Source organism: Parasteatoda tepidariorum, chromosome 8 (genome assembly GCF_982258835.1).
Source record: "Parasteatoda tepidariorum strain Cologne lab strain chromosome 8, Ptep-v5.0, whole genome shotgun sequence".
NCBI lineage: Eukaryota > Metazoa > Arthropoda > Arachnida > Araneae > Theridiidae > Parasteatoda > Parasteatoda tepidariorum.
Window position 1 is genome coordinate 87,309,483 of NC_141762.1, and position 23,446 is coordinate 87,332,928.

A 23,446-nucleotide genomic window follows, 5' to 3' on the forward strand; every position below is an offset into this window, starting at 1 on the left:
ATAATAATTAAAGATTATTAACAAAATCATGGCCTTTTTTTGTAACATTTATATCCATTTGTTTTGCGAACATAATTTCGAACCATCTGTAATAATAAATAATAATTTATTTAACTTGCATTAAATAAAAAAAGTTAATTTTGTAATATAAAAATTGAAAAAATAGGTAAAATAAACATATTTTATTTTTACATTTATATTTAACCTATAAACTTTCTTATTAATGATAAATTTATCAATGCAGAATTAAAATAATCTACTCAAATTCCTTTAAAATAACTTAATTTTAATGTAAACAAAGTTTTAAATTATATTATTATGCTTTATTAAAACTAAATACGAATGGGTAGACTCGCCCCGCGAATTCTGGCTTTTTGTTTACAACAGCAAAACTTACATTCTTTTTGTTTTTTTTCACATAAAATTAATGTAATCTTAGTCTTAGATAAGTTTATCACTTAACCAAAGTAAAAATAGCAATAATAATAATACACTTACGGAGCCCCAACTAAAAGTTTGCTGATTTTCAATACAAATCTCTCAAAAGACGTTTGAACAGGTCGGTTAAAAAGACACCAAATAAATAAAAACGGATCAAACTACTACAGCGCCATCTTCCTTAGAGTCTGAACTAAGTCCTCCGTCGGTAAAAAAAATTTTATTTGCAATTTAAAATAGTGAAAATTAAATAAAACTAAAATGGGTAGACTCGCCCCTGGATGGGTAGACTCGCCCCGGTTTACGGTATGTGATTTATAGCAAATATATCAGTAATATTACTTTTTAAATTATATTGGGGAAAAAAAACTTTAACAATGAACCAAATCATTATGTTCATGTTATAGTCTAATCTAACTACAGCCCTTTGAAACATATCAATAACAGTGAAGTAGAAATATATAGTAACTCCTTCACATACAAAAATTGGTATTTTAGTTTGAAAAATTACATGACAATTAGCAACTGTTTAGATAATTGTTTTTTATTTGATAAGAATTTTGCATTTTATAGCATAAATAACAGCAATTACAAATAAAATTTTGATAATGAGTTAACTCTTTTAACTATTAACTCTTTTTCCAACAAAAAAAAAATTAAATTGAATCCCTTTTTAAGTTATTGCTTTTGTTTCCTATATCTTTTATGTTTGCTATATTTAGTCGTTAGTCCATTTTCAAACATTTTGTGACAAATCCTATTTTTTCTTCTCTGCTAGCACAGAATGTAAGTTTTGAATATATTCCCTTCCAGTTTCTCTGATGTTGTAACACTTACATATACATATACATACTAATAATCGTCGTTAGAAAAACAGTCACTTTTATAGTAACTAATTTTTAAAAAAAATTTACTTCTTACAAGAATCGCGAGAGTTGATCTTAAAATTGTGTGAATGTGAATAACAATTATGGATTTTGAAATCACATGAATATGAAACTAGATATACGATTTTGAAAATGAGAAAATACAAACTGGGATATAGAATTTTTAAAACGCGTAAATACAAATCCCGATTCATAATTTTTAGATCGCGTAAATACGAATCATGATGCGTAATTTTTAGATTGCATAAATAAGAATTATGATGCATAATTTTTAGAATGCGTGAATGCGAATCCCAATGCCTTATTTTAAAATCACGTATAAATGAAAATCAATGTTTGATATTATAAACAGCATGAGCAAATCAAGACATTGAATTTTAAACTTGCGGGAATACGAATCGCTTCATAGGTTTTTAAAAAGGCGTAAATACGAAGCACGACGTACAATATTCAAATCGCGTGAATAAGAATCTCAACACGCAAATATGAAAAGCTATGTTTGATATTAAAATCGTGTGAATAAGAATCGAGATATTGGCAGACTCCAGGCTTGGGACCTCTAAATGGCTTGTCAGAAACAGCTTCGTTTGAACTACAAAAATCGGATCTATCTGGAGGGCGGGTAAAAAATTCGGAAAATCTTATCTGCTGCGAGTAAAAGGGGAGAAAATAGCTAAAATAAGTAAAAATGAGAAAGGATTGGTAGCTATGTAGTTTGAATTTTGTGTTTCTCTTTGAAAATGGGTGAGTTTTCTGAAAAAGCGGAATACCTATAAAAAAAAGTGAAATTTTTAGAAAAATCTGAATTTTTGATAAAAAAGCTGAAATTCAAGAGATAAAAGTGAAAAAAGCGGAAATCAGCTAAAAAGCGGAAAAATCTCATCCCTGCAATGAGAACCATGAGCTTGTTTTTTTTGCAATGAGACCGTTCCATAAGGGGGTAATCGGAGACAATGACACCCAAATTGTGTTGCTTAGGTCCAGTTTATTCCATTGCTTTGTTTTGGTTGCTATTACTGCAGAAAACACATTTTCACACAGATAGGTTGTCGGAAATGTCAATAGGGATTTAAGTGCTCTGATGGCAATCTTGGGGTATTCTACCATGACCAGGAAACCGGCAGAGTTGTCTCGAACATAGTTTTAAGGCCGCCATCATTTGCAATCTCCAGCAGTTGATCTTCTTGCACGGACATGCTAGATTCGCCCGAATTGCTGACAAATGAGTCGCAGATCCATTCCTTACCAGATATTTTTAATTTGCAGTATAAACCTAGGAATTTAAATTCAGTTTCAAAGCAATGGGCGCTCCGGTATCATTTGATCCACGGACCGGGGGTTGGGGAACACTGATATAAGGGATCATTATGCTAAAAACAATTTAATGTTTTCATAAAAATAATTGTAAATTGTTTGCAAGGATCGCTTAATAAACAATGTATTTTTAAAATTACTTCTTTGTTTTGTTTTAGACATTAATGCAAAGGAGAAAAAAATTTTAGTATTAAAAACTTGCATGAAACAACAGATATTAGACAACAGTATAAATTTTTTTTATAATACTAATCCTAACAAATGAGATTAAATAGAATCTTCATAGCAGGATACTAACTTGCAATGTTTGTACAGCTCCAATAATCTTCTCATAACATTGCATGTCTGAAGTGTGGGATTTTGCGTGAAAACTTCTTCTAATCGAGCCATTCCTGCTCTTAACTTCTCTATGTTTGCCAACAGCTTCTCTTGCATGTCTTCTGCTGACTTTTCCTCATTCTCATCATCATCTTGGAACAGCTTTTTCAGTGAGACTTTTTCAAGTTCTTTAGCAGTTATGTCAACTTCTTTTTCGGTTGGCCTTCAGGAAAAAAAAACAAGTAAAACTAATCTATTTGTTAAGGTTACTTAAAAGTAATAAATGAGGCAACATACTAAAATAGTATAATGAAAATATTTCATAACACCACTATAAAACAAAACAGCAATAGATCAACTAAATAAAAAGATTTCCAACTTTTAGGGAAAAAAAATCATAAGAGACGTATGCAACGTACAGCTTTTGAATACATAGTAGCAAATTAGATAGCTTTAGATTATTAATTTAACAATTAAAAAAAACACATACAAATCTTACGTTTATATGATAGTCAATGTAACAGAAATTAAATTTACTGAAGTTTCAAGCAGATATCTAATTTTATATTCCATAGCTAACAGAAATAACTTTTTTTCAAGAATATCTAACTTTTAAATGTTGGAAAAATGCTTCATTTTAGATTGAAATGGGATTTATTAAATTGAAAATAAACTTGGGAGGAGAATACCCACATATTCAGACATAGTTGCAAACAATATTCTGATAAATGTTCTTAATTGTTTTTACAAAAAAAAATGCTTTGAAAATAATTAGAAACATAAAATTATATTTCTCCATTATGTTAATAAGTATAAGCAATTGAAATAAAACGTAACAGATATCAATTTTAAGGTGAATTTTTAACTTTTTACACATAGAAAAATTTACTATACTGAATAGTCTTGATCAAGCTGAGTAGCCAAATCATTTGAATTGTCATGTTCATAAAGTTACTCAGAGAAGAATTACTTTAACTATATTCACTTCCTATGTCTTCTAAACCACCAACTAGATAATCAACTGTATTGCTTTGGTATGCACTGCACTAACCAACTTCATATCTCTTTTTTAGCATAACTATTCATAGTTTGCTTGGAAAACACAATGTTAAAGCACTCAAACAAAATTAAATTAATGAACTGCTACGCAAAGTAAAATATTTTCTTTCAATATATATATATATATATATATATATATATATATATATATATATATATATATATATATATATATATATATATATATATAATACAATAACAATTTAGGTTTCAACCAAGTTTTTCACAGGTTTATAACAATATTAATTAATAAATAATTAAAACAGAGAAGTGGTTAAGGCTTCAAAATTTAAAGCTTTCTGAAATATCATTTAGTATTATGTTTAACTACTAAGCAACTTATTTAAATTTAATACATAATCCAAATTTGTATAAATAAAATAATCACAACTTTTTTATTTTTGAACTATCTTCTCCTAGATTATATGTAAAACTGGTAAATTTTTTTTAAACTAATTAAGCGGTTTGGAACAATGTATTATTATTTTTTTCAGTAAATCATTCAGATTCACAGAAATCTATATGTTATGAATAAGGCCCGGATTTTGATGACATTTGCATTTTTTGTTTTTTTTAGAACATTTTTTTAGATTTATAGGACATTTTTCCTTAAATTTTGGGGCGTATTTTGTATTTTAATGCATTTTTTAAAGTTTTTTGTTAACTTTTTCCAATTTTTACTATTTTTTATCAATTTTCATTATTACACTGACTTCCAAACAATGAAGAAAATCTATAGAATATTAACAGGTGAAGCAAAATCTTTTCAAATTGAAGAAGAATTGTAAGTAAGTGAGACCGTCTTTTTCAAGTACGCACCTATAACATCAGTAGACGTTGAAAGAAGCTTCTGCAGGAATGAAAATTTACTTTCAGACAAGAGACGCTCGTTTACATTTCAAATTATCAAAAAAAATTTCATAATCCAATGTAATTCTGATATTTAGTAATATTATGAGATGGAAGTTGTTATATCCATTAAAGTTTCTATACAAAATAAAAATACTTTGGTGTCAATATATTTTCCTTTTTTTGTTATTTTAGGATATAAAACATATTTTTCAAACTTTAATGAACAAGTATGGCACTGCTTTATATTTTTTAAATGACTCATAATAATTTTAAAGACCAAAATATTTTTTTGATACAATATTTTTACTTTATTTAAGGCATTTTTTGCGCACTTTTTGCATTTTTAAGGGCATTTTTTGCACTTTTTAAGGGCATTAGTTGAGATTTTTTAGGTCATCAAAATCCAGGCTCTAGTTATGAATATTTGAGCAACATTTCTTAAAATAGAAAGAATTCAGTTGAATAGATGATGTTAGTTTGATAAAGAGAAAAAGTATGCATGAGTACCCGTCTTCAATTCCAAGAACAGATTTTTCAGATTCAGTCTCCCAACTATCTTCATCAGAAAAGGAATCATCATCAGCCCACAAATCATCAGAATCCTGCAAGATATCTACATTGCAGTGAAACTATTAAAAAGAAAATAAAGACAAGTGAATCAATTTTTTGCACACTGATGTAAACATAGCGACTGTTCAGAAATTTCAATGTGTAAAAGAATTTATGTTCTACAACAAAAACAATTTTATTTGGAATCCTTGGATGACTTGATATAGAAATTAAACAGTTAGGATAAGTAAAGTATTCTGAATAAAATTCAACAACTGCCAAAACATATGGAAATAGAAAGTCACTTAGGTGTCTTAAAGAAAACAATATAAAATAAATTATGAATAATACCACATGCTTCATAATAAAAGTACAATCTACAGCTAATCAGATAATTTTTATTCTCCCAATTCAATTCTCTATTTAAACCCAGTAATTTTCTCATTCCAGAAAGAATCAATGTTGTATGTCATGCATTATGTTATACAATTGCACACATACATTCTTTTTTTAAAAGTTCGTTAAAAAAGAAATTCATATAACATTTGTAAAGTTTAGATGTTTTAGAAGTTTTGCATAATGTGAACATAGAGAATAAAAGTAAATTCTACAGATAAAAATCTAAATGCTTATGAGCTTTCATTTTCATTATTATCAAAGATTTAAAGAATAAAATTTTTAATTAGTTGGAATGTTATTGCTATGGCTTTTCTATAGTTAATTAAGATTTTGGTTAAGTTTTCAACTAATGGTAAACTTGATATATCAACTTTTCTAACTGTTTAAATGATTCCTTATTTTTCCAATGCAAATTTTGGAAATTGAGATAGCTTAAATATGGAGACATTTTATTTCTTTACCTCAGATAAAATTATGTTTGGGCAAAAATTTTTTTGGTCTTAACAAACCAATTGTAGTCTTTGCTACAGTGTACAAGCGAATTGATTTATTCATTGAAAAATTCAATTTGAAATATTTTTTTTCCATCAACCTCTGATAGCTTACTTTTAAGACTGATTTTAACTATTTAAGAAACGTTTTTTTAATAATGAATGTAATTTGCAGCAATTAAATGCTTTTTTTATAATTTTTTATTTTAATGTTAATATCAATTACAAATCAGAATCTGCAATAATTACAAATCAGAGTTTGCGATTTTGTTAAGTATATACTTCAGAAACAAAATTTTTTTTATATTAACAAAAAATACATGATTCACATTTGATAAAAATTAAATAGGAATTTATTAACTATTGGAAAACAACTTAAAATAAGAATAAATTATTTGAGAATTAAAAGACAGAATAAACAATTAAGAAAAAGAATAATTAATTAATTCTAAAAAAATTCCGTGCATTCAAAATACAAAAAAAAAACAAACAAACTTTAAAGTAAAATTAATGTTAAGCAAACAATAAATAAATAAAAATACAATTAACTAAAAAATAAGACTGTGCAACTTACATATTCACCAACTCTGTAAAGTTCCTGGGGATAGCACAAAGATTTCTCACCACTCACCCATGACACTTCTACTTGACCAGTGGCGTGTACATCAACTACCTGACCAGCAGTAGATGATGGATTGAGATCCTAGTACAAAATGAATCAACAATAATAAGATGAAATAGTACTTCATAAGAAGAAGTTGAGTTTCAGAAGTGGAAAATTTTTTGTATTTATAGGACAGTTGAGAGACACAAAATAATAAAAGTTTATTTAATAAAATCTGATTTATATATTTATTTTTTAAAAAGGGGCACAATATTGTAGTGCAAACATTTATACAGTGGAATCCTTATTTGAGGTAATTAATTATACGACATTCAATTTCCAAGCCCAGTTTTTCACAGCTCTATTCTTTAACAGCCAAAAATCACAACATAATTTTGATTTCTTTCAGAAGACAGTGTGACAGCTCCTGAACAAACCACACTAATGAGAGGACTTATAGCCACACCAGATTTATGATGCATCATACTGCATAAACAATATGATTGTTTAATTAGTCATTGAGATCATTGCTTCAATAGCAGTCTATGCATTCTCCAAACCAAATATGGCACCACAGAGCATTGTAGTCCTAACTAATCAAAGCTTGATGCAAAAATTAAGTTTTGCCAAGCAATGTGGGAAAAATATTGCATTACAAAATAACTTCAAGCAAACTTTTCTAAATGCTTTAAAATGAATATGCAGTCTATTTATGATACTTATTCATACAAAAGGGTCTTGAAAAAAATCATTAATATATTCATGCGTAGAAGATTTAATATTGGAGACTAAACCCTGACTTCATTAAAATAAAAGGGCTAAAATTTTATACAAAATATTCTATGAATTACTTTGAATAAACTCTATGAATTACATAGGTTAAAGGATGTTGAACTTGCATTTTGCAGTTACTTACTTCTGAGTTGACTACACGTATTACACAAGCTCCTGGTCTATATTTAAAATCTGGATGATCTTTAATGTCATACACACTAACTTCTTCTTCAGTCAATATTTCAGGACTATTAAGAATGAAGTAAAGAAAAAAAATAGTTACATCAAAGTAAAACATTCAATTACAAGTTCTAGTTTTGAAAAACAACACAAATTTAAATAACTGTAAAATGCTCTACATTGTACTCCAAATGCAAAATAATTATCATAAATTTTTTTTTCTGAGCTTAAAACTGTTCTATAAACTACATCTTAATAAAGTATATAAAATAAGGTACAAAATAAGTTCATATCAATTTATTTATATAACCACAGTTTTTTTCCAACTATCTATTTATTTATTACAAGATATTTATAACTATCTATTTATTACAGATACTTATATTAAACTATTATATAGTTATTATAAAACTTCCAAAAAAACGATACACCTGGTAGCAAACTAAATTTATTGAACTCTAAACACCACTTATTTTTATCACAAAGCTTCAATGAATGTAAATTTTAATTAACAACTATTTTATTTTGAATTAAAAGAGGATGTTTCTAAATTCTTATGGTGATAAAATGATTAAGTTTTAAATATATATATAGCAGGTTGTATAGTACTTTTCAAAAAAAAAAACTTAGTCTATTTTGTGTACTTTCTAATGTGGGTAAATGGCATACATTATAAAACATACTGAGTAACTTAATAAAAACATGTCCATATTTCTTTTACACTCACAGATGAATAATTACACCTAATGTAGTTTCATCCTTACTCAACTACTGATAACAAACTTTATTCTTATTAATAAGCAAAATTCAGCCTATGCAAAAGGCACACAAATACCTATTGCCCATGCACTAACCCTTCTGTCTTGAGTGACATAATTTAATGTCTTAAGTAATAGCCCTAAATTATTACTGAAGAACACTAAGAGGCAATGGGTATTCCACAAGTTACAGTGGTGTCAATGTTTTAAATGAAAAAAATGGTAATGATACTAAGTGGTATACGTGTAATAACAAAAAGGGTTGAGAATTAATTTGAGGTAACTATAAACCTTTTGAAAATGAAAAATATAAATACTTACTGAGGATTTCCACCAGCATGGTAAGTCTTCATCCATGTGACTAGAGCTGTTCGACCACTGTGATCAACTTGTTTAACTACACCATACTCGTATGGTCGAGATTCTTAAAAAAAATATAAATAAATTAATGGAAAAAAAACAAAAAAAAAACGGAAATTGTTTTCAATTTCAGTTTTATTATATTTTAATGAAGCAAAACAAGAATTTTGAAAACAGGTATATCAATTTTAACAAAAAATTAATAAAATCATGACATAAATTTAAAAGAATTTCAACAGGAAAAAATTAAATTTGATGCAACATTTGAAATATTAAAATTATAATTTGGTAAAAAATTCTTCATTGGCTAGTACATAGAATAAACAAATAAACTTGATTTGAAAATTTTGAGGGTTAAATTGCTGAAAAAGTTTTCAATTACTCAGTCAGTAATGCAACTTTTAGCTAATTAAAAGGATAGTCCATATTGATTATCATAAATTAAAAATAAATATTGAGCTAATAAAAAAAAACATATTTTTCTGAAAATCATTTCAATGAGTTAAGCCTCTTAATCTAAACATATATTTAAAATTAAATATGCACATGCAATATGTCCCTTTTTGCTGAATTTTTAATAATTATCTTAAGTTACAAAGAAAGGTGTTTACAATGTTGGCCGATATTATAAGTTAGTGACAAACTATAATTTTGATTAAAATTATCAACTGCAAACAGGGTGCGTAGCCAAATCTTTCATCAAAAAATAAGCACGTTTTAAGTACTTTTAAAATGCTCAAAAAATATTTTTAAGCATTCTATACATTAACAAAATGCAAAATAATTTTCAAAGACTTTACATGATCATGATAAAATAACTAGTTTCAGACAAGGAACTCCTTTACAAATTCTTCTTTTGACAAAGAAGATTTTTTGATTCATGTAATAAATTGAAATTTATTATAAGTTTTTTTTTGTAATACTTTTAAAGATAGATTATTTGTCTGTAGATGGCACCACTACGGTAAAGTTTAAATTCAATCATAATGATATTTTTTTTAGAAATTTTGAATTAGTCTTTTAAAAAGGGATTTTTTTGGGTAAAATCTATGTAACTAAATTTATTAATATTTATTGAAGATGGTATTATAACTTGTATAGGGTATTAGTGGATTCATGACGGTTTTTCTCAAGGATCTTTTTTTTTTTGGTTCTGACGTCCGCCGGATGCGGGATGACTCTGGACGTGGTAAACAGGTCAGTCTAGATTCTTTCGCCTTGTTGACGGGAGGATAAAAGAGAAGCGATGAATGTGGCTAGTAGCAGTTGCAGTACCAGTAGTAAGCAGTTAATCAGAGCAGTATCCTGGGGATACGGAGTTTGTCCGCTGAAGGAGTGGTTCGTGACAGTATCTCGGAGATGGTGGATCGTAACCTTAGGGAAAGCTAAACTGAAGTCTCTAGCGGGAAGGACTACCGGGATTAGCCAAAAGCCGATATCTTTGAGACGATGGGCCAAGTCCGAAGGAATCTATGCTGGACGTCCGGTGTCCCCCTTCTACATGCCTAAGTCGCTTGAAATTAGAATAGTTGGAGAAATTTCGAGATCCTAGCCGAGGAGTTTGTCCATGAGTTCATCTACCTTTCCGGTGGGCGGTTCCAGAGTGAAAGCAGTAAATTCCGTAGGGTACTTATAAAACTTTAAATTTTATTTCGTTAACTTTTTAGAGGAATCATTTACCGAAAATTCTGAACTGTTAGGTTGTGTTTTTTTTTTGTAGGAGAACAATCAGCATTTAAGTGTAATTTATAGATATCATAAACCAAGTCTGGGTTTTTAGAAATGTTAAATGAAGTTTTTATTTTATAAATGTCTTTTTTTTGAACTGTAGAAGTGGAAGGTTATGCTTGAGTGTTTTAAGGTTGCATTTTTGTTTTAATTAATGTATAAATGTTTATTCCCATGTTGGCATTTGGAAATGTGTGAAATTATGTTTTTGAAGATTTAGAGGTGCAATAAAAATGAGTTTTAAATGTTGAAAGTTTTCTGTAATTCATTAGATATTTGTCTACTAAATAACCTGGGTAACCGTTACTAAATTTAAATTTTGAGATCACAGCCAAAGGGGTAACGGTACATTCAATACCAGAGGGCGGAAAATAAAGCCTGAAATTGAGAATATCTTGCAATTTGCAGCAGAGTTGTACATGAGAGAGTAATAAACTCACCGAACCCGGCTCAGTAGACGCACATGCGGACTTGCAAGTATTTAATCAAACATGTAAAATGATTGGCGCTTTCATAAGCTATGGACGATGGTACACCAAAATAGATTGTGGTTGAATGAATTGTGAAAACGTTTAATAGAACAATGTGAAAAGCATGCTTCTGCATAATACCTGTCAAAAATGGACACGGCAAAGAAAAAAATCTCATTTTCGAAAAGAGAAAATTAAGCACTTTTTAAAAACACCCAATGAAAAAAGCACCTTTAAGGGCTTTTAATAAACAAAAATAAAAAATAAGCACCTTTAAATGCTTTTAAAAATGCTACGCACCATGTGTAAAGCTTTCAATCCCAGCATAAATAAATTAAGGAAAAAAATCTTTGAACAATGATTTTAGTAATAAACAATCACATGAGGTTAAAACGCAGTTAATGAATGAGTTTTTACCTTTATTATCTACAACATAATCTCCAGGAAAAAATTCATGGCTGTCCAAATGATGGACTGGATACAAGGAAGTAGACAAAATGTTGTGTTCTAGAGAACCATCCTATGAATATTTTTAAACAAACAGCATATTATTTTTTTAAAAACATTTATCAGACATTTTTCAAGACTTTTCTTCTGTAGAATACAAATGATTTTTTAGTTTTCAATTGTAATTATTAACAAAAAATTAGCATAGTTCAAAATTAATTTTTTTGTTCCTTTCAAGTACAGTACCACTTCAAAAATTTGGAAACCTTTAAAAACCGATTGAATTTAAAAAAAAAATTCTGCTCTTAATAAAAAATGGTTCCTAACAATCACGTAATTTTTAGATCATTTTTCAACCATTTGTACACATATTATTCGAATCCCGTTATTAAGACACGTAAATTTCGAATTTGAGTAATCTTTTTTGACATGCTCCATTCCTGATGATTTTATCATAAATCCTGATTTTACTGATTATGTAAGGTTTTTCAGCTATTTCAACACATGATCTTTTTTCGATTCTGACATTTACATGATAATACGAAATGCAAATTTAATTCAAGTTATTACTTTTTGACATGCTCAGTTTACAACAGTTCCTTTGTGCACTCACGCCGTTTTTTAAAAACTTTTTTTGCAGTTCTTATTTTATCAGCCAAGAGGGAAAAGCTTGTTACGTTAAAAACAGTAGTCGCTTCTAGTTCAAACCTTCTAGACAAAGCAAACTCAAATGGAGTGAGGAGTCCCCCTTCCAAAGGCACCAAAATACAGAAGAAATATTTTGAAAACATTCAGAGAATCTGAAGATGAAATATTAATTTTCTTTTTTTAGAGATGGAGGGTAAAAACACATGGTCCTTGATAACTCGGCAGTCTATTAATTGGTGTACAGACAAACGACACTCTATTGTATAAGAGAAAGTTTCTAAATCCTAAAATGTTTAAAATAAAAAGGGACAAACCTCATGTTTTTAAGAAATAATAAAAATCAAAAGAAAATAATATTTTTTATTAAAGAAAGAGAATAGGTCGGTTTTTAATAAGTAAGGCCAATGAAATAAAATTTAATTTATCCAAACTCTTATATAATTGGAGTTTTTTTCACCAATTCAATTTTTTTATTAAAATTTGAAAAATATTACTCAAGTGAATAGCAGATTACTTAAGCCATGCACACAATTCAATATGGAAAAAAGTAAGAAACATAAAAAAGGGGACTTTTATTCTTTCGCTGTCGCCTTAGTAACACCCATCACAAAAAACTATTCTGTTGAAGCTATTTCCTTATTTTAATATTATTTAATTATTACTCTTAAAATTCTTTCTTGCCCAGTCTTAAAAGTTTAATGGAAATCTGTCAAAATACTGATAACATTCCGCATCAGAAGACAGAATGAGTCCTCAATTTTTAAAAACTCTTCACATTGCATCGACAAAATGCAGATCATTTTAATCTATTACATTGAAATAACTAAAACATAAAAAGGTAGTAACAAAAGGCATTAAAAAAAAAAGAAACATACTTGCCAAACCACATCAGCTTTGGTTTCAGTAATTAAGGCTTCAGTGACTAGTTTCTCACCAGGAGTCAAGGGTAATGCTTCTTTCATAACATGGCGCATGGCACGCCTCCTGACACTTTTTTTCTTTTTCATTTTTGTAGCATAATGTGGACCTTTTCTCCCTTTCTTATGCATATCTAGGATGGGAAAAATATTTTTTAAAAATAAAATTTAGAATTAATATTTTTAGTATGTTATCTGAAAAAAAAAATTAAAAATTTCAGACTAAAATTAATTTGACCAAAATTTAGCATTTAGAAAGATTAATTAATACTAAAAATTGTATCATATTATTAATACTTCATTGCATATAGGTTATGGTTAAATAAGAAAATTAATTTATTATTAATATTAAACAGTGATTATTAATAATAAAATTTTTTGGTGAATGAGTTAAATTAGGCAAATTAAACACATTAATGGATTATTATTAACAATTGCAAGTACAGTTTAGTCAGTGCGATTAATAAGGTAGAATTTATTGAAACTTCAACTGTAATGCAATTTTTACACAACTATGTGCTGTAATAATAAATCCGTCATAGTAGGTAATATTGTCAAATTATTAGAGCATCAAATTAGTAGACATAAAAAAATAACGGACTATGTGAAATATGGATTTTAATTTGAAATAATGGCTTTAAAAGTGCAACTATTTACTCCATTACAAAAATACGCACCACATTGAATATATAAATCAAAGAAAATGTTTAATTTATTTATGTGTAGATAAATATTTTTAAAAGTATTACTCAAAATTAAAAGAAATGAAAAACCTACTGGTGTTCTCGACAGAAGATGCTGTAGAATGACTAGTTACAGATGAAGCATCCGAAGATCTACCGCTCTCCTCATCATCCATATCTTCAAAATCAGAGTTATCAGTATCATTGGACACACAATTAGAGTCAATATTGTTATTTTGGATGAAGTTGGGAATAACTGTTTTTCTGGCACTTCTCCTTTTCAGGATGGGAGAATCTGAGCTGTCAATAGTCAATCGACCTGACATACGATTCTTCCACTCATGCACTGACACAATCTCGTAGCTATCTTTCATTACCAAATAGTTCCTATCTCCAATTTGAAGGGTGCAAGGCTCTAATATATTCATCATTTTTATTCTGAAAAGAAAGAGAAAAAAAAAAGATATTCAACGTTTTAAAAAATCACCAATGCTTACAGCACCAAAATTCAAAGCATATTCTTTTTTTCCTTCGTCTGCATACTGAATTAAGAACTGAAAAAATTTACAACAGCTGCTTCTTAAATACATGATTAACCAGCATTTCTCAAGCAGTGAAAGCAGAATGTATACTTGATCAAAAGAATAAAAAACAACTACAACCTAATACTTATATAACAAATATACTATTTAATGACAAAACAGTCAAATGTAATGATGCTGTGCCCAACTACAAGTTTAAAAAAGTTATTATAATACATGATTTAGAAAATAAAATTAACTAGTGCTAGAAACTGCATTTCACATTAAGACAGAAGAGAAAAAAAGACAAAAGAAAGAATAACAAAAAATTAGGAAAAGTCATTCTGGAACTTATATTCATTTAAAGCAGAGAAATGCTCAGAGAGACAATATCTAGAAACAAAACAGTTTAGCTAAATAGATTTAGGAGTCTGGTTTTGAGAGATTTCAGAAATTTCCTGACATATTATGATATCTGACAAATCTGACTTTAAACAATGGTCAAACAAGGTGAATTTAGTTATTTGTTTAAGAAATAGTTTCAGTATTTTGAACACAATGGAAGTTATTTTTTGAGAAACAATATTTTAAATTTACTAATTCAAAAAAAAAAAAAAACAATTGCATAAAAAAGAAAATAAGAAGAAATGTTAACATATTAATAAAATATGCAACAGTCACAACAGAAAAAATGAGGACAATTAAGATGTTTGATAAAGAATTTCCATAAAAGCTATAACTAATGAAGTTTCACAGTAATTTATTTCTAAATAAGCTTCATCTATTAAAACTGGAATTACTGAGGAGCTTGCATATCCATTCTGGATTTTTGTTGTTGAGTAATTCCAAAATTAACTCATTTGCCACAGTGTGTGTTTTAAGGTATGATAGTGTGTGTCTTAAGGTATGATTCCTTGCTTAGTAAATTTGTTTTTAAGTTAATTTCTTTCCCACTATATGTGAATGATTCACTACACTTTTATCCAGCTCTTGTGTGGTGAGGCTTCAAAATTGTTGGTAAAATTAACCAAAATTCTGAAATCTTAAGCTTTTGACAGTCTACCATTCTTTAAAATATATTGAAAAAGTAGTCGGCATCTCTGGTCTAATCACATAGTTGTGCATGGCATGTTAACATTACATCGCTAAGGCTCGGGTTTATAATTATGGCGAGTAAGTTTTTGAATTAGATTTAATTGGTTACCAACAAGTAACATTATGTGCATGTGAAATCTGATTGGCTGAAATAAACGTCATGTCACTTGCAAGCATCAGATTTTCTGACATTTCATAATGTGATTATATTTCAATTTAATCATATCATAATTTAATGATTTAGATTTTCAGTCTTAAAAAAGTGTAAACACTAAAACTTAAATCATTGATTTCCAATTACCGGGGTGCGGATTAATATTTCTATAAGAACGAATATAAATTTTATTTATATTTAAATAGGTTTAGTCTTAAAATAATTTTCCTTGTAGACAGTATGTGATTGATCAGAAAAACCAAGTAAAACAACTGGCCACAATTTTGTGAATGCTAATAGTCCAAATTACTAACCTTCTTACTAGTCTGCGATGATATATTTTAATAACAAAACAGCCAAATACAACAAACTTTACTCAATTCATAAATAACAATAATAAAGAGTAAAAAAATACAGATTCAAAGAAATTAAACTAAATGGGGCAAGAAACTATGTTTGACATTAAGCTCTGAAAATAATAAATATTTAATATTAAATTTTGATTCATATGCAGATATTTTGATAAAAGTAATCTATTCTATTAACTATTTTAAACATATTTCTGAACAAGTAAAAACAAACACATATATTTATAATGAATATATTAAGATAGTAAAAAAACATCTTTTGAAGCAGCCACACTTTTCCCATTTGTTGGAAGGAAAAAAAATATACAGTTTACTAAAATAAATCAATAATTATGAAAATACTAAAAGTACTACTTTTAGGGTACTCACGACTTTAAATCATCGCCAGTCACTTGATATTTAGGAGTATCTGTAGCACGATTTCTAAAATTCTCTTCACTATAAGCTTTACAAACCCACTGTACACCCAACGAAACTATTTTGACCTATAAGAAATTATTAGTTCACTAAAATTTAAATTAATAGGTTTAAAATATTCAAATCAATAGAAAAAGAAATAAAATGCTAGAAAGAAATTTTAACTTGGGTAGTTAGGATTAAATAGGATTAACATAGCAACTTTATTCAACTTAAATATGATTTGTATGAAGACAGTAAGGATTAAAAAGCCGTACAAGATCTTGATAAATGGAATATAAATTTTAAATCAACACCAGACAAAAGTATATCAAGAGCTAATCTACAGAACAAAAAAAAAAAAAATGTTAATATTAAATTATTCATTTTTTAAAACTGGATAAATAATATTAGTCAAATCGTAAATAAACAGGATCTTTGTTTATTTTTCCAATATAAAATATCCTTCCTCTTAATCCTGAAAGTTAATTTTTTAACATTACACAATCTTTCAGTAAACAATTCTAAAAATAGAGCTTCGTTAAAATTGTTTTTAAATATTTAATTGATTTAATCTTTTTATTTGATTTAATCAAATTTATTTCTTTTGATTGAAAGCTAGTCCCACTAAGCTTTTCGGGTCATATAAAATTTATAAGAGTAATTTAAAATTTGAATGCAATTTTTAAGATGTTCTGTGAAGACAATAGTTTTCAAATGTAATTTTAAATATAAATTAAAATCAAACACTATACAATGTCAAGATGCAATAATAAATATAACTTAGTTCAAAACATCTCAAAATTTTGACATTGTTTATCTTAAGTCACATTTATATAATTACTATCATTTTAAAAATACATTATTGAGTTTGGTACAACATTCAAGAGAACCAAAGCATTTCACAAGTTAAACTTAAAATATTTTTTAAAAAAAAATAGCAAAAAATAATAACATACATCTTCTACAGTGGCTCTGATACTCTTGTTTGGACAGTTCAATATATCACTTATTGCTTTATTTATAACCAGCCACTTTACTCGTTGAAAACAGTAAGTAGGACCCCAAAGCTGCTGGCCAGGATAAAAACTATATTTTTTGAATTCAGAAGCCTAAGGAAAAATATTTTTTTAAATTCAAATACAGTAAAAAATAATGAAAAATTAGATTCACCAAAAAATATTTTGCAATACAAATAAAAAACAACAACCTGTAAATGACTAAATTTTACTAGAAAATTAGTATTAATATAAATACAATATACTTTAATAACATGCTTTTTTTTGAAAATAAATAAATAAATAAATAAAAATTAAAACTAACTTTATTGATTGAAACATATGTGAAAAAAGGGAGATATTTTGCACTAAAAAAAGTTTAAAAATAATCTTAAAAGTTTCTTGTTATCCAAAAACTAAGTCATCTCATAACAATGAGTGATTTACAAATAAAACTTATGCAAGAGTCACTTACATAAAAATGTATAAACAAACAGAATATTTATGTATATACTAAAATAAAAATTTTGTTAAATTAGCTTATCTTTTGTTAAATTAGCTTAAATTTGTAATTAGCTTATTACTACAGGTTCAATATGATTTCAAAAATGTTTATAATTATCTTAGTGACATAAAAACTTATAGGCTTTCACTGAGAAGCAGTAGCCAATTCAAACTCTTGGGTAAAGAAAAGTTATTGCTACAAAAAATCACTTTTGAAAATGCTTATTAATTTTAAGTCATATTCACATCTTCTTATTTGGAATGTTTTTATGATATAAACAGTTATTTTTCTCAATTAAAATAAGTAACATTGGACATAGAAACTCAGCTATTTTAACCTAAGCTTTTACTGAAAAGTAGTAGCAAATTCAAGCTCTTATGTTTTAAACAAAGTTTTTAGTTAAAAAAATATAAAGTTTGAAAATAATAATTAATTTCAAGTCAGATATTTCATTCATATCCTTGTATTTTAAGTATTTTTTAATCAACCAAATAAAGTATTGAAAATAAAACTGAGCTTCATCAGAGTGTTTACTAGGACCTAGGAAAAAAATTCATGACTAAAAAATAAATTTTCGTGACCTTTTTTCTGAGGCATTTTGTTTACATTTTTTAAAGAAGTTATTAAATTCATATAATTGGTAAGATATAAACCTTGATGGAGGTAGGCTGTTCTGAAGAAGTATACAATGTTTAATTAGATATAATAACACTGTGTTGTGTATTTTCAAGTTTGGTATTGTTATTTTGCTATGTACATTGATTTTCTGCACAGTGTTAATTCAATTAAGGTTAAAAATAGATTTGGATTATTTCCCGACCGTTTTGAATTGCCCTTATTTCATACTAAAAATACGTCATCAGAAAACAATAAAAAATTTATTAGTAGTATTAGCTATTTTAAAGTATTATTTTTTCTTTCAAAAATGAATAAAAATATATACAATTATTTACATAAAAATATTGCTCTTGTTTTGTTTGTGAGACTGGAAAAAAAGTTTTAAATTTTTAAACGTGATTTTTTATAAAAAAAAAAAAAAAAAAAAAGATGTACACACACAAAACACTCAGTTTCATTTAAATTAGAAACATCACTCGATTATTTTTTTTAAAAATTAGGCTGTAAATCAATTATTTTCAACTTTTAAAATAAGTTTGAAGGGTTCATTGATTGATTGAATGTAGGGTTTAGTGGCACAAGGTCCAAATGAGGACATGCTGCGCCAAACAGTACGGTAAAATAGTTTAAAAGTCTAAGTGCATTCAAATTTAATTGTAATACATTTATAACTGATAAAACAGTACTAGCAGGTGAATAAGACAAGATTAATGATTTAAATAAAATCAGATAAAAAGTATGAATAAAATCAGATATAAAGTATGAGTACAGTATAATACGTAGTAAGTAGTTTGAAGGGTTCAGTTTCATTTATTCTGCATAGTTCCACATAGTTTATCATATTTTGATGTTACCATGATATGCAAATTTCAAACTTGAGTTACATCTTTTTTACACGCTCAAGTGGAAATGATTCCGTTGTAAATTCAGGCCAATTGCTGATAGTTTTCTTTTACCATTTCCATGTGTTTTTTCCTAACTATGGTATTTTATTATATGATGTTAATACGATGCACAAATTTAAAGTTATAGCATCACTTTTAAATGAGCTTCATTGGCAACAAAACAATTCTATTGTAATTTCATGCTTTTTTTTCGTAGCTATTTCCAGTTAGTGATATGTGAATTTCAAAGCAACACTTTTAACCACTTGGTTTTTAACAATTTCATCATAAATCTAACTTATTTCTGATCATGTTTTGATAAGTTATCTATCATTTTTAGCCACTTTCATAAAATTTTTCTAGTTTCGAACTTGAGTTACCATTTCTTGAAGAGCTTACTATTGGTACAAAAATAAATAAATAGATTAAAAATCATCACCATTACTCTACTGCTATTTAAAATAAGTACTTTTAACTTAGTAGGGTGTACATTAATCAGTTATTGAAGCCCATCAGATACTATAAAGTCCATAAGAAATGATGAGTTTTTATGAGGATGCTTATTCAAGATTCAACAGTTCAAACAAAGACTAAAAAAGCAATTAAAATTACTGTATTAAAAAAGAAAATTAGTTTCTGTTATGGGACAAATATAGGACACTTTATGGTGTTTTAAATTTTTTTTTTACAAAAAATAAGAAATGGTGTGGCATGTTTATTTAAATAAATCTTTGTGAGGTAACAATGAAAGAAAATCTTTAAACTTAATACATGTACAGCAGCAAACATATAAAACTCTGTTGATAACTAAATGTCTAAAGTTAACAATAATATTTTAAAAATTTCTCTTACTCTGTCTCTTCTGTCAAGCACATCATCCATATCAAATGCATCAACTTCAGACATAACACATCTATAAGAAAAAAAAAAAAAACTACACTAAACATGCTTTACATAAAAAAAAAAAAAAAAATGCAGTCTCACAAAGGTTTGCAAAAATATAGAAATGCTTTAAAATGAATACATTGGTACTGTAAACCTCAATCAACAATTATATACAAATTAAGGATACTATATACAACAATATAGGATAATATATACAACAGGATAGTAAAAAATAGCTTTAGAAAAATAATAGAAGTTTTATTCTTTACTAATTTCTATGTGAACATAGAATTTAAATGCAGAAAATATATTTTGAATTATAAGTAGGATACAAATCTTAATCTTCCTTTGCTTTTTATCCTTAGAATTAGTTGATATTGACATGGCATAAATGTGAATTGTTAGATATGATGGAGTAAGATAATGCAAGTAAGTAAAGTAAGATAATGGAAATTCTCTAGACAAAGCACCAAAATTATTCAAACAAAGCACCAAGATTAGAGCACACCATGCTACTTTTATACAGAGTTCGTGATTTTTTTGATTTTTAAAAAAAAAATCAAAAGAATCAGATTTTTTTGATTTAAATCGGATTTTTTTGATTTAAATCAGATTTTTTTGATTTTTATTCAAATACACTGTATGAACTTTAATTTATGATTAAAAAAAATTAAAAATGTTTAATCAAATTAACTTAATATTAAAACTATATTGTAACAATATTTTAGAAGCTCTAACTAAAATAATTTTGCATTATAATACATGGCTTTGAATGCATAGCAACCATTTTGAAAAAAATGCATGATTAAAATTTAAAAGACTAGATGAAATAGAGAATTTAAAGAATGTTTCAGGGGTCTGTCTTGGTTTTTCTGAGAGGTACCTATTTTGTGAAATTATAATACATGGCTTTGAATGCATAGCAACCATTTTGAAAAAAAATGCATGATTAAAATTTAAAAGACTAGATGAAATAGAGAATTTAAAGAATGTTTCAGGGGCCTGTTTTGGTTTTTCTGAGAGGTACCTATTTTGTGAAAATTAAAATATATATTAGAAGATCAACACAAATGTAGTAAAAATATGGATTTATTGTTTCTTACGAGACAAAAAAATAAAATTTTAAGAAAAAGTATTTTGTGTGACTATTCTATCATTTTTCCTAAAGTTGAATTTGTAAAGGTACCGGCTTGGACAGACCCCTGTGCTTTAACTATTAAAGCAAAGTTTCAGTTAGCAAACCATAACTTTAATTTAAAATTGTGATTTCTTTTTTTTTCTCTTGATTTTTAAAATTACAAAATAAATGTAGCAGACTGTGTTTATAAATGTAGCCATTCATCAAAAAATAAATAAGCATTTAATCTATATATTTTTATATTAAAATATTCATTTTTAATTCTATATGAAAATAGATAAGTTAAACTTAAAAAAAATTAGAAAATCTATGTATTCATTGGAATTTTTTTTCACAAAATTTCTTTATAGAAAATCAGATAATGTCAAGGATACTGTAAACATATTATGATAAAAAAAATACCAGCTAATAACCCTACTGCATCAAATAGACATCGAAAGAGTTTGAAAGGGAAGAATGACACTATATTAGGAAAAAAAACATCTGAATTCATCAGCCCCTTTTTTTTCCCCTCTGTTTTTGGCATATTAGGGTAATTTCTTTTTAATATAACCTCAAGCTTCAGAAATATATATTTTCCACCAATAAAATATGATGTAGATTTTAACTCACGCTTTTTCATTCAAAAGGTAGAATTTTAATTAACATTATTTGCATTATTTTTTGAAAAAAATTCATGTTTATTAATTACTTTCTACAGCTATGCAAATCTATATTAAGACAGCATTAAATGTTTACTTTAATCTATACTTTCAATCTCAAGAATCAAACGATTTTTAAAAATGTAATTTCAAATGTGTTGGAATTTAACACACACCAAGAAAGTAACTTCATTCACTAAAATTAATTAATGCAGCAATTTATTTAAATTTTAATACTAAGAAAAGAAAATAATAAAAGTATCAAAAATTTAAAACACTGTTTTTTAACTTTTGAAATCAATATATATAGATAAAAAAAACTAGTTGATTTAAATCAATGATTTTTAAAAAAAAATCATTTGATTTAAATCAAGCTGATTTAAATCAACGAACCCTGCTTTTATATAAGACCTCTTCTCCCCAAAACTATATAAGGTTGTAGAAACAGTTTTGCTAGCTGATTGCTGACTGTTTCCTCACTTTAATGGATTAAAATGATAAAAAAAAAAAAAAAGCCTACATTGAAACTCTTCATGTAAGTTCTAAAAATTCAAATCAAATGCACAGGTAGATAGGTTTAAAATAAATTTAAAATGCTATAAGGTGTACTTTTTGATTTTGTGGCCATGCTGAAATAAATAGGTTTTTATTGAAAATCGAACAAGTATGCAATATAGTACAAAATAAAACTAAGAATATGTTACATGCTTTATAGTTAAACTAATTAAACGTATTAAACTTTTCTTTCTAAATAATGATTTAAAATATATTATAAATACAAAAAAGTAAAGGTGATAATACGAGAGGGAACAAAATAATACAACTTATTTTCAAATAGAAATCAGTTATTCTAAAATTTTGAATTTCAATTTGATGGATTGCAACATTAAATGTTTTTTTCTCTACAAAAATATTTACTGGCATAACATACCTAGATCCGTCAGAGCATCGTAAAGTGAGTTCAGTTTTCATTGTTTTTACCATTCCAACCCAAGAATCCTTAAAAACTGCAACATCTGTAGCAAATTCCTAAAAATTTAAAAATAGTTAACTTTTTTTTTTTTGAAAAAAATATCACAGAATGGCATAAAAAGGAAAGCTCTTAATAAGAATAAGTTTTGATACAATATATGAAGAGCATTGTTATTAACAAGGAAGTATTAGGCATTATCAGTAAGTGTATGCTCATCAATAAGCTACTTCTCTTTGTACATAACAATGTTTAATTTCAGCTACAATATTTAATAACGACTGAATAAAAAATGCAATTGAGGCTTTATATAATTTGAAAGTTTATCATTATTGTAATGAAAAAGCAGGTGCCTGAAGAAGTCAATGGTGATTGCCTGTAGTTGAAGAAGATATTA

The 23,446-nt window shown here is 27.0% G+C and overlaps 1 protein-coding gene across 2 annotated transcripts in view; it reads right to left on the reverse strand.

Annotated features, from left to right (window-relative positions):
- LOC107442447 ((E3-independent) E2 ubiquitin-conjugating enzyme UBE2O) overlaps positions 1-23,446 on the reverse strand; it is a 57,573-nt gene that overhangs the window by 18,504 nt on the left and 15,623 nt on the right. The window contains exons 3-14 of one of the 2 annotated variants that reach the window (XM_043047065.3): positions 23,011-23,108; positions 20,268-20,328; positions 17,370-17,522; positions 16,384-16,499; positions 13,971-14,314; positions 13,152-13,327; positions 11,599-11,701; positions 8,945-9,047; positions 7,828-7,933; positions 6,882-7,010; positions 5,376-5,497; positions 2,938-3,180 (exon numbers count right to left, since the gene is read on the reverse strand). In XM_043047065.3, the coding sequence (XP_042902999.2) occupies positions 2,938-3,180; positions 5,376-5,497; positions 6,882-7,010; positions 7,828-7,933; positions 8,945-9,047; positions 11,599-11,701; positions 13,152-13,327; positions 13,971-14,314; positions 16,384-16,499; positions 17,370-17,522; positions 20,268-20,328; positions 23,011-23,108 (1,754 nt within the window). The remainder of the gene's footprint in view (positions 1-2,937; positions 3,181-5,375; positions 5,498-6,881; positions 7,011-7,827; positions 7,934-8,944; positions 9,048-11,598; positions 11,702-13,151; positions 13,328-13,970; positions 14,315-16,383; positions 16,500-17,369; positions 17,523-20,267; positions 20,329-23,010; positions 23,109-23,446) is intronic. The other variant, XM_043047066.3, reaches the window with a different exon arrangement.